This window comes from Pantherophis guttatus, chromosome 2 (assembly GCF_059756535.1).
Source record: "Pantherophis guttatus breed Tessera chromosome 2, ASM5975653v1, whole genome shotgun sequence".
In the NCBI taxonomy this organism is placed as follows: domain Eukaryota; kingdom Metazoa; phylum Chordata; class Lepidosauria; order Squamata; family Colubridae; genus Pantherophis; species Pantherophis guttatus.
In genome coordinates, this window is record NC_142064.1 from 139,880,575 (window position 1) to 139,895,080 (window position 14,506).

The window sequence follows — 14,506 nt, forward strand, 5'->3', positions numbered from 1 at the left end:
AGGAGGAGGAAATAAAGTTGAAGAGTCACAAAAGAATTACGTTACAGCAAGACCCGATCACATGTAATTTTTGTGAACAGGACAGGCAACAGACACAGGATGCAAGGATCCTGAGTTTGTTACCTACCGTATATATATTGCCTGTTCGTGCCTTTTAGATTCACTGAAGGTAAATCACAAAGTGCCATTTATACACACTTCAATAAAAATATAGATACAACCCAGTGTCTGCCTTGTGTATGTGACCTATCACTAAGTATTCTTGCAGAGCAGACTACAAGAGAGGATGGCAGTCTTCTGGTATGTGTGCGTGAATGCATCATGGCATGTCAAATATGAAAACAAATACCCATATCAACTGCTATCCAAATTCAGAGTTGGATAGTATTTTTATTGAGAACTGTCCCTCAAAGCACACAAGCTTTCATGTTTTCCAAAGCTCTTCATCAGGCAAAGAACCAAAAAGTTGGAGATTATAGAGATGTGTTAAATTTAGGCCAGTTTGTGGTCACGAAGTCTGTATTTTAGAATTCAGATTAAAAGAATCTGGCAGCTGTGGAGACTTCTTGAAGGAAAAAGGTAAATTTCATGAAGCATGTTATATAGCTAGTCCTCAACTTACAACAGTTCATTTAGTGACGGCACTAAAAAAGTGCTTTATGACCATTTTTCATATTTATGACCCTTGCAGCATCCCCATGATCATGTGATTAAAATTCAGATGCTTGACAACTGACTCACATTTATGACCATTGCAGTGTCCTGGGGTCATGTGATCACCTTTTATGACTTTCTGGCAAGCAAAGACTTACTTAGCAACTGTGTTACTAATTTAACAACTGCAGTGATTCCTTTAACAACTGTGGCAAGAAAGGTCATAAAACGGTGCAAAATTCACTTAACAAATGTCTCACTTAGCAACAAAAATGTCGGGCTCAGTTGTGATCATAAGTCAAGGACTATCGGTACCGTATTTTTAGTGGCGTGTTTACATCTGTCCCAACGAACATACTTTTTAAACAAAAAGGAACCCCACTGAAATCTGAGGGCATCCATTGGTTTCAAAACACCTTTTGCTTCTGCAATCCCCAAAATATAGTTTAGATTTTAGCTTCAGTTACTAAATCCCTGTTGTAATACATGACTTGTTGTTGTTGTTTTTTACTTTTGGCCCTGCAGTATTTAGCCTTTCCAAAACCCGATTCCTATTAACAGCATAAGATTACTTAAGAGTTTTAGCACAAAGTGAGAAAAATCCCTGTACAGGAGGCGCTGAGCATTAATGGATCCAATACGCGGAGACTGGCTTATTCACCTGTCTCAATGGCAGGAGGACGTTTCTTCCCTGGATTTAATTTAACCGAGTTAAACCGCTTCCAAAAAGTCTGTCGTTTTTGTTATGCACTTCAAGCAGCGGAACTGAGACCCTCTGAAACGGAGCGCGACCACCTCCATTTGGAAAACGGAAGCAACTCTGAAAGAGAGAGAGAGAGAGAGAGATTTGCCTCTCAAGCCTTTTCTAACACCAGCGAGGCACTCGAGACCCAGCGCGCCTCTCTCCTTGCGATTCCCTCCTTCCCCCGCGAAGCCGAATCCGGCGACGCTCTATCTCCCGCAGACCTGGCGTGTCTATGATAAAGCCTTACTAAATCATCCAAACCCCACATCCGCCCTCCGCCTGCTTTTGTACGGCCGAGGGAGGGAAGATGGCGGCGCGGGCGGGTTTCCAGGCTGTAGCTCCGAGCGGTGGCGGCAGTGGAGCCGGCCCTGGGGCGGGACCGCTAGGACCAGGGACGCCGGGGCCTCCCGTGCGGATGGGCCCGGCTCCCGGACAAGGAATGTACCGCTCCCCTCTGCCCGGCGCTGCATACCCGGTACCGGTCCGGCCCGGCTGAAAAAAAAAAGGGGGCGGTCCTTGGTGTGGGGCGGAGCTCTAAGGCCAGGCGTGAGCGCGAGATGCTGCTCTGCCACTGAGGGGGCTGGTGGTGGTCGGGGAGGGGGGGGAGGGGGGGAGGCGGCTCAGCTGCAGTGGGCGGGGCTCGGAGGGGAAGAGGAGGATGAGAGCCATTCTTGAAAGATGGAGGACGAGGGGCGGCTGCTGAAAGGGGGATCCGCCGCATAATATATACATATATATAGATATATTGACAAATAGAGGGACTATGGGGGTGAGGCTGCAAGGGCAGAGTGCGAGGAGAGCGCTCAGGGGGCTGCGGGCGTCGGGAGGGACCGCCTGGCTTTGTGGTTGGGCGGGAGAAAAGAAAGGAATGTGAGAATGGACCTAGAGGGGTGGGGGCGGGGAAGACTATTGTATGGCTCTGGGGTTAATGGTGGATGAACATCAAGGAGGTGAAGAATTTCTGAGTACAAGAAATACTCCTTGGTTTTGTTCTTGCATAGCTTCCCATTCAAACATCAGGAATATAATATATTGAGAAAGGGGAGTAAAACTGCCTGTCTCATCCAAGATCCAAATTCTAGGGGGGGGTGGGAAATCAGAAGGTGATGGCAAATTGAATAATTACACTTTTTTTTTCTTTCTGAATTATATAATCATGGAGGCAGGAGTTGCATGGCTATGTGCTTCCCAAATCAGAAAGGGTTTTTTTTTAAAAAAATAGATCAATAGATATTTTTCCATCAAACGTTATTTATTGAGGAGTGGGAATACTGAACCTTCTATGAGATGTTTTTAAAAAGAAAATAATTTGAGGATTCTTTTCAAAGGCGTAGACAATTTCGGTTGCTGAACTGGTACACTGAAAGCTACTTGATTCTGTTGCAACTGAGAACAAGAAGCAGCAGTTGAGTTCTTAGGCATGGCAACAGTCAATTTGTTTCTTTTCTTAGCGCCCGGGAATGTTGCCTGCTAGCCGCATGACTCCTCAAGGACCTGCAATGGGGCCTCCAGGCTATGGTGGGAGCCCTTCTGTCCGACCTGGGATGGCTCAGTCAGGAATGGACCAGTCTCGCAAAAGGCCAGCTCCTCAGCAGATTCAGCAGGTTCAGCAACAGTCAGTGCAAAACCGAAATCACAAGTAAGTGATTCCTCTTTTTCTTTTATAGGCATCCTAGCATTCAGGAGTGTTAAGTGTTCTGTTTTAAGCCAGAAGGTTTTACAATAGTACCTTGGTTCTCAACTGCTTTAAAACTCACAGAATTTGTTACTCAATGCATTTTGATACAAAAATTTTGTCCTGGTACTCATTGTTTGTTTCATACTCAACTCACAAGCTAGAACTTGTTAATGTCGGCTACCTCAATACATTAGTCCTTATGGAAATAATTCATTTAGTATTCATTGTTTTTGGTACTCATCGTGCGTCCCAGACCCAATTAGCAATGAGTACCAAAGTACCACTGTATCGCCTTTGAGATATCCTTAGCTGTATTGAATTCTGCAAATAAAATTAGAGAGTTCTCATTAAAGACAACTTAAATGAGAAATGCAGTGTATAAAAAGGGGTTTCAGCTGCATCCATACTGACAAGACATTTTTAAGCAATCTTCCAGCAATGCTGGTTCACATTCCTTTCATCAAGCTAAAGAAACTGAAAACAGTTTAATGCAATCTAAATATCAGTATATTGATATAATTCCTTCCCCTCTTCATCCTGAACAACCTACTCATACTATAATTCTTCAGAGCTAGCATTTGGTTAGGTATTTGCACAGAGCCCTCTGTATTTCATGTGGTTTGTACAGATGTACTGCATTGTGTTACTTAATTTGAGATCCAAAATAACACAGTCATCTGTTAGTGTTTTCTGTCACTCGCAGATCTTAGTGTGTTGAAGACATGTTAAGCCTCTGCACCATACAGATGTAGAATGATTTCCTCTATTAACATACTATCCAAATTCTGTAGTTCTACACACATTTCTTAAAGAGCATGTCCCAATGAAATCAATGGAGCCATCTGTGTTGGTATGCTTAAGGTTCCTAATATTGACTTCTTCAAGAAAGCTTTTCCCAGTATAGCAAAAAAAATACAATCCCAAATACATCTGTTTTCCTATGTGCCTAAAACAATCTTACTTTCAGCAGAATTTTTCTTTGATACAAAATCAACAAGGATGTTCTGAAACATGTATCAAGAATTGATATTTATCATCCAATCTTTCTGTCTTTGTGCAGTGCCAAGAAAAAAAAGATGGCAGACAAAATTCTACCTCAGCGGGTGAGTGAAATTTTGGATGTTTGGTCTGGCAGTTACCGGTAGTATAATGGCTGTGCTGATTGACTGTGACTGCATTGAATTCTAGATCCGGGAATTAGTACCCGAGTCTCAGGCATACATGGATTTGTTGGCATTTGAGAGGAAGCTGGACCAGACTATTATGCGGAAACGATTGGATATTCAGGAGGCTTTGAAAAGGCCAATTAAGGTAAGGAGGAAAAGTGCATATGTTTGAAACTGACTTATCTGTAGCTTTTCTTAAAAACTAAATAAATCTTCTGGCTACATTCACACGTCATCCTAGTATCATTGGTTAGGTTTTAACTTATTAATTGAATGAACCACAATACTTGGGTTCATTATGAAATGCTCTGAATCTAAAAAGGATTCCAAATGTGCAACATACTTCCAGAATATTCCAAACGGTCCCATTTTAATAGTCCAGTTGGGGATTTGAATAGTCCAGTTGCATGACAGAATGTTTTGCATATCCCTAATTTACACAATACACCTAAGATACAATCTTACAGATCACAAATGTGGGTTCACCATACCAAGATCAACAAATCACATGATTTACGTGGTATGTGAACTAGGGACATATGAATAGTGAAGGCAGAGTGGTGGCAGCGATGGGGCCCTGCACTCCATTTATCCCAGGTCTTCAGTCTTTTTTAAAAAATGTATATAATCACATGAAACCAATAGTCATAGTGAGTGTTGCAGGAGGAAAGTGGGAGTGAAAAGCTACTGTAACTACTATCCCATCTCCTGAGGCAGCCGTGGCCTCAGCACCACTGCCACCTCCACTACCATTGGGGAAGGGATACTTCATGTTGACAGTGCTGAGAGGGAAGCCATGCATCACAGGGTCTGGGAAAGAAAGAAAGAAACGTCTGGGAGATACTTCCTTCTTTTCTCCCATCCATCCTCCATAGCTGCAGCCTGGAGGAGGGGATCAGCTTCTACAGTGCGCCACTGAAGTAGTTTGTTTTATGGCCCAGAGAAGTTTATTATTCTGCCAGTATGCAGCTTGCTGCTACAGAGGCCCAACAATAGGCATGTCAAGGTTCTTCATTATTCTCCAGCATAATCTATATCTGCAAAAATAGCAAGTTTTTTGCTTCATACTTTTGCAGATAGCAGTAAACAGTTAGGTTTCACAAAACAGGCAGAAAAATGTGTAGCAACTTTTAGGCTTCCTCTGACTCAGCTGCTTCTACTGAATAGGTTATGGCTGCTACAAACACGAGGTGCATGGATCTCTGATACTTTAATTTTACTAAACTGCTCTTTTCTGATGCGTTCATAGCTTCTTTTCTATCTGTTTTCTGAATTACTTCCTCTCTTAGCCTTTTATTATCTAATATCTTTTTCCCTTAACCCCAGTACAACTTCTCTCTTATATCTGGGTAATTAACAGCCTCAAGATCACCTGCAGTCCCTTGTTTTACCTTAAAAGACCTTTGGAAGCAATTACTTCAGACTTTTGAAGAGAGTGAACTGTCCTTCAATCTGTCTTGTGGGCAGTTAGGAAGCAAAGAAAGCAAAAAGAAGGAATCACACGCGCGCACACACACATCCCTCTGTGGTTTTCAGCCCATCTGTTATTAGCATGCAGTCCCCGACAGATGGCCTGCAAAAGCTTTTTTTTGATGTACAGCGTAGTGTCTTTAACTTCTTGACCCAAACTTAGTGATTTCTGTTATGTCCTAGGCATTGTTTCTCTGTTGCTTCTTCCTGGACATCTTCATGTTGTAGAATTACCTTAGAAAGATATGTATCTTGCTCACATGCAGAGATTTGTGAGGATACAAATACTGCTGTTTGGGAGGGTGAGGGAATGATACTAGCAATCTCAAATGCTGATTCTCGTTTTCACATCTATGGGATTCTGTTCCTTTTTAGCAAAAAAGAAAACTACGCATTTTTATCTCCAACACCTTTAATCCAGCCAAGTCAGATGCAGAAGATGGAGAAGGCACCGTAGCCTCATGGGAACTCCGAGTGGAAGGACGACTATTGGAAGATGTGAGTGAGGAATGGAATTAACATCACCACGTATTCCTGTAGAGAGTTTAGAAATGTGGCAGAGCTGAATTATTCATTCCTGATGGTTTTAGAACTAGATAAGATGGAGAGAGAACAGTACAGGCTTTAGTTAGGCAAGTGTAAGAGTATGGCCAAAGAAACATTTTTGGACAAATTTTCTGAAATGAGCAATTCCACAAATTAGACCTCTCTGCAGTAAAGGTGCTCTTTGCTTTGTACACTTAAATATTGCATTCTTCTGCTGATTGGAGTTTCATTGTGGTAGAGAGATTAGTTGTAAGAGTTTTCCCAGGCACTACTCTTAAACACTATTGGTGTTTAAGCTTTGGATGGCCTGATCCTCCTTCTCTTCAGAAAACTCCCACATTATTCTGAAGTTTGCAGGTAGTCGGAGTGCAATTGATAAAGTGAAGGACATCTAATTTTTTGAAATAAGGAAAGATGTAAGCAATCTTATTTGGCCCTTCATTATTGTAGAAAGGGTCTATGGCAGGGGAAATTGGGCATATAAGATGTTAGAAATATATGCAAAATGATGATCAGTGTTAGATACAATGTTATATATTCCCCTGGAGAAAAATCACTGTGATAGTTCACAGTTTTACTTTCTGAGATTTCAGTGCTGTTGATAACTACAGTATGTCTGTTGGCTATTGGTATTGTTATCTATAAAAGAATTTTTCTTCCCGTTTTTTCGTCCTGCAGTCTGCTCTCTCTAAGTATGATGCTACCAAGCAGAAGAGAAAGTTCTCATCCTTTTTTAAATCTCTGGTGATTGAGCTGGACAAAGACCTCTATGGCCCAGATAATCACTTGGTGGAGGTGAGAGGTTTCATACATTATAGAAGAGTTGTGCAGCATTTCTTGCCCCCAGATATTCTGACAAGAAAAATGTGGGGGAGAGGGGACAAAGACTATTTTTTAATATTTACGTTTAAAATTAAATTGTGAATAAGATAGTTTTCCAGTTATATATTCAATATTTTTCTAGCAACATTTAAATTTATAGTTTGATAGCATCTTTGGGGGGGGGGGGTTCTCAGGGAGGGATAAAATTTAGGGACCTGCATGCTGGATTTGGCCTCAAGTTGCGCATTTCTCATACAGAGCAAAGAAGATCACATATTTTAAAAAGGTCATTTATGTTCATGCAGATCTTCCAATATTCCTCTTTATCTTGTTCTCCCTTTGAAAGAGACTCAAGGCAATACATTGGGATGTCAGCTTCCCTTTTTCCCGAGTGCTTTTCATCATAGGGTTCCATGTTTACCTGTTCCAAATTTTTATTTCATGGATCGGAATCCATCCCCTATATGCAGTATTGGTTCTCACACTGTTTTGTTTGCTCATGGAATGCCTTTTCCTTTTTCCTACTTCCCCTTCTTTTTGTACTCTTTCCCTCCTAGTGGCATAGGACTGCTACAACCCAAGAGACCGATGGGTTCCAGGTGAAAAGGCCTGGTGATGTGAATGTGCGCTGCACTGTCCTCCTGATGTTGGACTACCAGGTAGAGGGCCTTCCTCCCGAGGGCCAAAGGGGAGGAATTTTTCTCCATGACACTGGATTCAGATTGTACCTCAAATCAAAATCTTTATTAAAGCCATAGATCAGCATAAGGAAGGTGGGATATTAAAACCCTAAAATTAGTTTTTACCATCTCTTTGCAGCCTCCACAGTTCAAACTAGACCCACGTTTGGCTCGCCTCTTGGGAATTCACACCCAGACCCGCCCAGTGATCATCCAAGCTCTGTGGCAATACATCAAGACTCACAAGCTGCAGGACCCCCATGAGCGGGAGTATGTCATCTGTGATAAGTACCTCCAGCAGGTAAAAGGAAGGGCACGGACCCCAGGCCTTGCTGTCATGCTGACGCTTGGCTCTTTCTCAGTGAATTCCTCTTTGAACATACAGATATTCGAGTCTCAGCGAATGAAGTTCTCGGAGATCCCACAGCGGCTTCATGCATTGCTTATGCCTCCAGAGCCAATTATCATTAACCATGTCATCAGGTAAGACGGGAGGTGGGGGGAGGCACTTGACGTGATGACTTAAGGCTGAACCACAAACTCATGAAATATCCTTTCAGCTCTGCTGACTCTTGCAGCGTGCAAACAACTGTTCCAGTGCATGCTTCCTATTTTCAGTATTACTTCCTGCTGTGAGTTATATCACAGGCTAGAATTTTAAAGTGTGATTCACTTTTAATTATTTTAGTGTTCCCAAAATAGTTACGTAACAAACTATTCAAATGTTGCCAGAAATGGAAACATTCTGGGTCACTTTTAAGAAAGGGAAGGGGCGAAAGTAATTATCTGGCCAGACATTTGGCCGTGAATGGAGAGAGATTTTGAAAGCAGCGAAGAGCTATCAAAAGTTGAAACCTCTACATTAAGAAAAATTACACCTTTGCCCCACATGCTCTTGTGTTGGAGATGCAGGGGAGGGGGATGCTTTATTGAACCAAGCTCTAAATCTAGCATTTTCTCTCTTCTCTTGCTTCCCAGTGTTGATCCAAACGATCAGAAGAAAACTGCTTGCTATGACATTGATGTAGAAGTAGATGATACTTTGAAAACCCAAATGAATTCTTTCCTGCTTTCTACAGCCAGCCAGCAGGAGATAGCTGCACTGGATAACAAGGTGCGACTTCCTGGAAATGATTTTTTTTTTGCTAAACTTTCTCTGTGAGGGACATCTGAGAATTAACACTTCCTCTCCCCTACCCAGTCTTCACTGTGTGGTTAGAAGTTACTTCAGTTCCTTAAATCATTACAATCCATTAAAGTAGCAAATAATACCAAGGTTTGGTTAAAATGTTTGGTAATTTACCCAAAAAATCAAGAATAGGCCTTTGTGAATTTTGGTTTGGTTGTAGTTTTTCTTTCCCTTCCTATAATATGAAATTTGGCCCTATATAGGTGGTCTCAGAGCACATCTGTTGCCTTCAGTGGACTTTGCCTCCAAGGGAAGTATACAGCAGAAATTGGCATCTTTTTTGTGGACAGCAGTAGGAACATAGAATTTGTTTTGTTATATTCTCAGTGTAGCCTGTGAAAGTTAGGTCATAGGTATGTATATAGTAAATGTTAATATTAAAAGCTGTTGGATGTATGGCTGTTAGAATATTCAAATGCTGCCAGGAAGACACCTTGTTTTTTTCACAGTTTTGTAGCGGACATACAGATTAACCTGGCTTTCTCTGGTTACCGGCTGGCAGTGAGCTTTTCATTGCCTCTGGGAAGATTGCCCAGTGACAGGCATTGAAAGATGAAATGAAGCAGATTCCTAGCTGTACGATTTTGACTCCAGGCAACAGTTGAAACATCCACTCCTTTATCCAGAACAGAAAGAGCTTATAAGGAAGGGAGAATGTGACATATTTGGGTTGGCCCTGTAGTATTCTAGTCATAAAGCCCTTTTTTCTTAACCTGGATATCCCCTGGGTTTGAAATTCTGTTGCATAAACTGTGAACATGTCTCACTGTTAATATAGGACAATTGCCTTGTATAGATGCATAAAATCATAGCTCTCATGTCATTCCACTTCTGGTTAATAGTTTTAAAGTATTCTGCGTTCTTCGGTTATGAAACTGAAACCATATATTTTTGATAATGTGTATACTTTTACTGATCAAGGAAAAATTGCCACGAGATGGTATTAAAGTTATTTCGCTCTTGAAAATATAAAGCTAAAGAACAGTATGGTCTAGTGGTTGCATTAATAGAAGGAAGGGAAGAAGGTTAGGACTAAAGAGGCTGGTTGACTCCATGTCAGGAGTTACAGTCTAACCATAGAAGTTTGTATCTCTGAAGTACCAATAGCAATAGCACTTAGACTTATATACTGCTACATAGTGCTTTTACAGCCCCCTCTAAGCAGTTTACAGGGTTTACAGCCTGTTGCCCCCAACAATCTGGGTCCTCATTTTACCAACCTCAGAAGGATGGAAGGCTGAGTCAACCTTGAGCCGGTGAGATTCGAACTCCTGGCAGTGAGTTAGCCTGCAATACTGCATTCTAACCACTGCGCCACCACGGCTCATGAGTAGATGTAGATGTACTTTGATTTGTAAAAGTACAAGAGACTAAATAAATGAAGGGGGAAGGACCTGGGATGTATTGTAGTCTTACTTCATGTGCATTTTCCAGAACTAACTACTTAAACCAGTCCCTGTGCCTGCACCCGGTAACCCACTTCAGTAGAGTATAACCCTATTCTTTTTCAAATGTATTTGTGCGGTATTTTTTCATCTCAGATCCATGAGACCATAGAAACCATTAACCAGTTAAAGACCCAGCGTGAATTTATGCTGAGCTTTGCCAGAGATCCCCAGGGTTTCATCAATGACTGGCTGCAGTCCCAGTGTCGAGACCTGAAGGTGAGACGCCTTTGAGGAGAAAACAGACATGGGGTGTGTGTGTGTGAGAGAGAGAGAGAGAAAGAGAATCCTTGCTGTGTCTTCAGTTTTTTTTTTAAAAGAACAAAACAGCACACCATCTGCCAGAGGGATAGAACTGAGAGCCAAGACAGGTATTTCAGGGAGAGCAAGATGAGTAATTGGAGACTTTGCTCACCTTCAGGCTATGACGGATGTCGTTGGGAACCCAGAAGAAGAACGCCGAGCTGAATTTTACTTCCAGCCCTGGGCCCAAGAGGCTGTATGCAGATATTTCTACTCTAAGGTAAAATAGATCCATCCAGTGGGATCTCTTGCAAATGGGATCTCTGGAATGGGACCCAGCAGCTCGGTCAAGATCCTTCAGTCCTGCTGACTGGTGGGCAGATTTCCCTTTTCTGTTTCTTCAAACTGAATATCAAATGGAGTCAAAGAGTCGAAAAGCACCCCTTCCTGCTCCTAACCCTTGCCTCAGACTAAAGCAGGCTTCCAAACGTCTGGTCCTGCAGCGCCAATCCTTGGCTGAGTGGGCTGTGAACAGCAGGGGTGATTGTCATAAATTCGGAAAGTGCTGGGTTGCAAGTTGGGGAAGGCTTGACTTGAGCTTCTGGCTCGCAGCCTAATGCTTGTTCCCGATGCTTGAAAATACCAGAGGCAGTTCTGTTCTTTTTTCTTTTTTTTTTAACCTGTGCATAAAGATACGTCTGTCTTGCTTTTTTCACAGGTTCAGCAGAGAAGGCAAGAACTTGAACAAGCTCTGGGAATCCGCAATACCTAAACGGGCAGGCCTCCCAACAGGCAGCATCTCTTAACGGCTAGAAACACTGCAGGGATTCACTGCTCAGGCCTATACAATTCCTATTCCAGCACAGAACCTTCCACTAATTTCCAACCAACGTCTTTTCTTTCCACTGATCCAATGGACTCATCATTGGGGATGATGATGTTGGTACCCAGGCCAAGGTCTTGCATTTCAGCCTGGCTCTCCTTTCTTTTTGAGCACCACACTCCCCACGTCCAGCTCTGCCTGAAGTTCTTCCAGACTTCCATTCAGCTTCCATTCAGAGCCTAGCGTGGCAGCCCAGGAATTCTTCCTCTCTCTTTCCCCAGAACAGTCGGCTGGGCAGTTTCTGTGCACAGCAGGGCTCAAATTCAAGGCAGGTTTCTTACATTTTCTGGCTTTTCCTGGGGACAGGTGGGTGGGAAGTCCAATACAGGTCCATCTTTTGGGAAGGATTAGACTCTTCCTACACGTGGCCTTCAGGGAGCTGTAATCCAGGGTCACAATCTTTGTTTCAGCGTGGGTGTCTGATTCTGGTTTTTGTTTTTTTTTTAAGGGGAGGAAATTACTGGCAGAGGTGCCAGGTAGTCATAGGCCACCTTCTTGGTCACAGTGAATATCCCAAGTCACTGCCTTCTGGGGAAGAAAGCCTTTCTAATCCAACTCCTTATCTCTTCTTCTATCCTCCCCCTCCCCTCACTCCCCAGCACTAATTATTTGTATCTACAGTGCTTGGAAGGAGACTAGTTTCCTTCAGACTAGAGTTATTCTCCTTTTGACTTCCTCACCTGACTGCACAGAGCAGGTTTCTGGAGCAAATTAAAAGGTGGGGAGCAGAGTTATGCAAGCAGGTGTAACCAAGGCACAGCGGAGCAGATGTCGGTGTGCAAAAAGGACATTTCCATTCTAGTCTAGGTTTTCTTAGTCTTGGGCACCTATTGGTAGGACTGGGTGGAGATGCTGTTGCATCTTTCTGCTGGCTGGTTTTGGAAACTGTAATGCAGCTGGACAGGTCCCAGCTGCTTCTATTCTGACACTATCTGCAAGAATCAAGTTACTGACAAGCCCCATCCTCTTCCATGTTGAAAATGAGGCTAGGGACTGCTCTGAATTCAGGAACCCTAATCCGTGTGTGTGCGTTCATATGTCCACCTTCGGAGTGAGAGATTCTGATTCTTCAATCTTGTATTTGCCCTACGAAAGGCACCCTGCCCTTCTGCCCCTCCTTGCTTTGTGATCCTGGAGAATAAGAACCCTGGTTCCTTAGGTGGCTCTCAGGGCAAGTATACGTGAAGTAAACTCTGAGATCAGCTGTCTTTGCAGACTTCTTAAATTGCTCCTTATGCTTTGCATTCTGTGGTTTTCTCTTCTTCCCCCTTTTCCCCCTTGGACCAATTTTTTTTGTACTGTATCCTTTTAGATGTCACCCCATTTTAATAAAAGCTGCCTCTGAATGAAAGTATTTGCTCTCCATCCTTTTGTAATACAGCACTGTCTTTTTTTAATACTTTCAGAAGGAAACTATATATCCTAAGAAAATAACCTTTTTTTTTTATCCTTCAAACTTAATACTGATGGCCAAAAAAGGCTAGATAGAGGAAAGCACTTTCATTGGCCTGAAGGGAAAAAACTTCAGCGTAAGAAAACTGCCTCTGTGTGTCAGCTTAAGCATCAAAATATTTGGAGAGTGTGTGCAATAGTGAGAGATAACCAGTATAATGAGCAATCTTTTGATATCCTGGATCACAGTTAATATTGAGGAGAGAGTAAAGCAGCCAGAGTTACTTTACATGCAGTACGGTTGGAATTTTTTTTCCTGGGGTTTGGAAGGGTGGGGTCTTTTATTTTGAAAATAGTTTGTGCTATATTAGGACTTATATAATGCTTGCTTCACTGCAGGAAATTTATTTATTTTTATATAACAGTGCCACTAAAATTTGATAACGGTGAAAAGGGGTTCCTGGGTTTTTCAAGGAAGGGGATTGAAGAGCCAAACTGAAAAGCTTTTCCTTACATCAACAGTCAAAAATTGCTTTAATCATGACGTACTGTACCAATTTTTTCACAAGAGTAAAAAAGAAATAGATCTTTATTTAGAGAGCTTATGAGCTAAATTTCAGGAAAGGCAGATAAGGTGCAGAGGAAAAAGTGTTCATTCTTTTTATAGTCATTCAGAATGAGTTACAATAAACCCAGCTATATAAAACTTGCCTGTAGGAGCTAAAACTGAAGACCACTAAAAATGAGACAGGAAAAAAAAATTGGCAAATTTGAGCTGTAAGAGAATCTGGGTTGGAGCCAGGAGCAGACAAGAGTGAGTATTAAATACAGCACTCACCCATTTCTGTCCGTCATTTTTATAGTAAAAAAGATCTTTTTAGATACAGGTAGTCCTCGACTTAACAGTTCATTTAGTGACCGTTCAAAGTTAACAGTGGCACTGAAAAAAGTGACATGACCATTTTTCACACTTAAAACATTGTAGCATTCCCCATGGTCACATGATCAGAATTCAGAAGCTTGGCAACTAATGACAGCTGCAACATCCCTGGGTCATGTGATCACCTTTTGCAACCTGATAAGCAATGAGGAAACCAGTTTCACCTAACAACCATGTTACCAATTTACCAACTGTAGTGATTCATTTAACTGGCAAGAAAATAGGGCAAAACACACAAATGTTTCACTTAGCCACAGAAATTCTGGGCTCAATTGTCATACGTTGAGGACTACCTGTACTCAAAATGTTGATCTGTAGATGCACCAGAACCAGGGAAGAGAGGCAATAGAATGGCATGGAACTTCCCATTTCAGACAACTAGGAAAGTTACCTTTTTAAACAATCTGTTTAAAATGCCCATCAAATAAACAATTACTATCACAAATTCATATTTATCTCAAGGTGCATGTTCTATGATCCCAGGGTTTTGCAGTAATCTAATTTGCCTGTATATAGTTAAGCCTGGGTGTGCCACAGAAACAAGGAATGGGAAAGGAGAAGGAATAAGCAAATTGCATCATGCAATAGCCTTGGAGCAACAAAAACAGAAGTTAATACGTTAATTATGTAAATAAAAATTCCAATATGTTGCA

General features: G+C 42.0%; 1 protein-coding gene and 1 long non-coding RNA gene across 3 annotated transcripts; one reads left to right on the forward strand and one right to left on the reverse strand.

The window, feature by feature from the left end:
* Positions 1–370: 370 nt before the first annotated feature.
* On the reverse strand, positions 371–1,426 carry LOC117662794 (uncharacterized). Its single transcript, XR_009621762.2, has 2 exons — positions 1,316–1,426; positions 371–565 (listed from the first exon to the last, which is right to left on the reverse strand). It is a non-coding gene; the product is annotated as an uncharacterized LOC117662794 (long non-coding RNA).
* A 185-nt stretch (positions 1,427–1,611) lies between these two features.
* SMARCD1 (SWI/SNF related BAF chromatin remodeling complex subunit D1) lies at positions 1,612–12,872 on the forward strand. Of its 2 annotated transcripts, none has more exons than XM_034412424.3 (13): positions 1,612–1,874; positions 2,851–3,038; positions 4,138–4,180; positions 4,266–4,388; positions 6,089–6,211; positions 6,938–7,054; positions 7,639–7,740; positions 7,901–8,062; positions 8,147–8,244; positions 8,740–8,875; positions 10,492–10,614; positions 10,817–10,918; positions 11,357–12,872. In XM_034412424.3, exons 1-13 carry the CDS (start codon positions 1,707–1,709, stop codon positions 11,408–11,410), a joined length of 1,539 nt encoding a protein of 512 aa, XP_034268315.1. In that variant the 5' UTR covers positions 1,612–1,706; the 3' UTR covers positions 11,411–12,872. The 2 variants fall into 2 exon arrangements, with proteins under 2 accessions (XP_034268315.1, XP_034268316.1); XM_034412425.3 differs by lacking the exon at positions 1,612–1,874 and adding an exon at positions 2,022–2,168.
* The last annotated feature ends 1,634 nt before the right edge of the window (positions 12,873–14,506 follow it).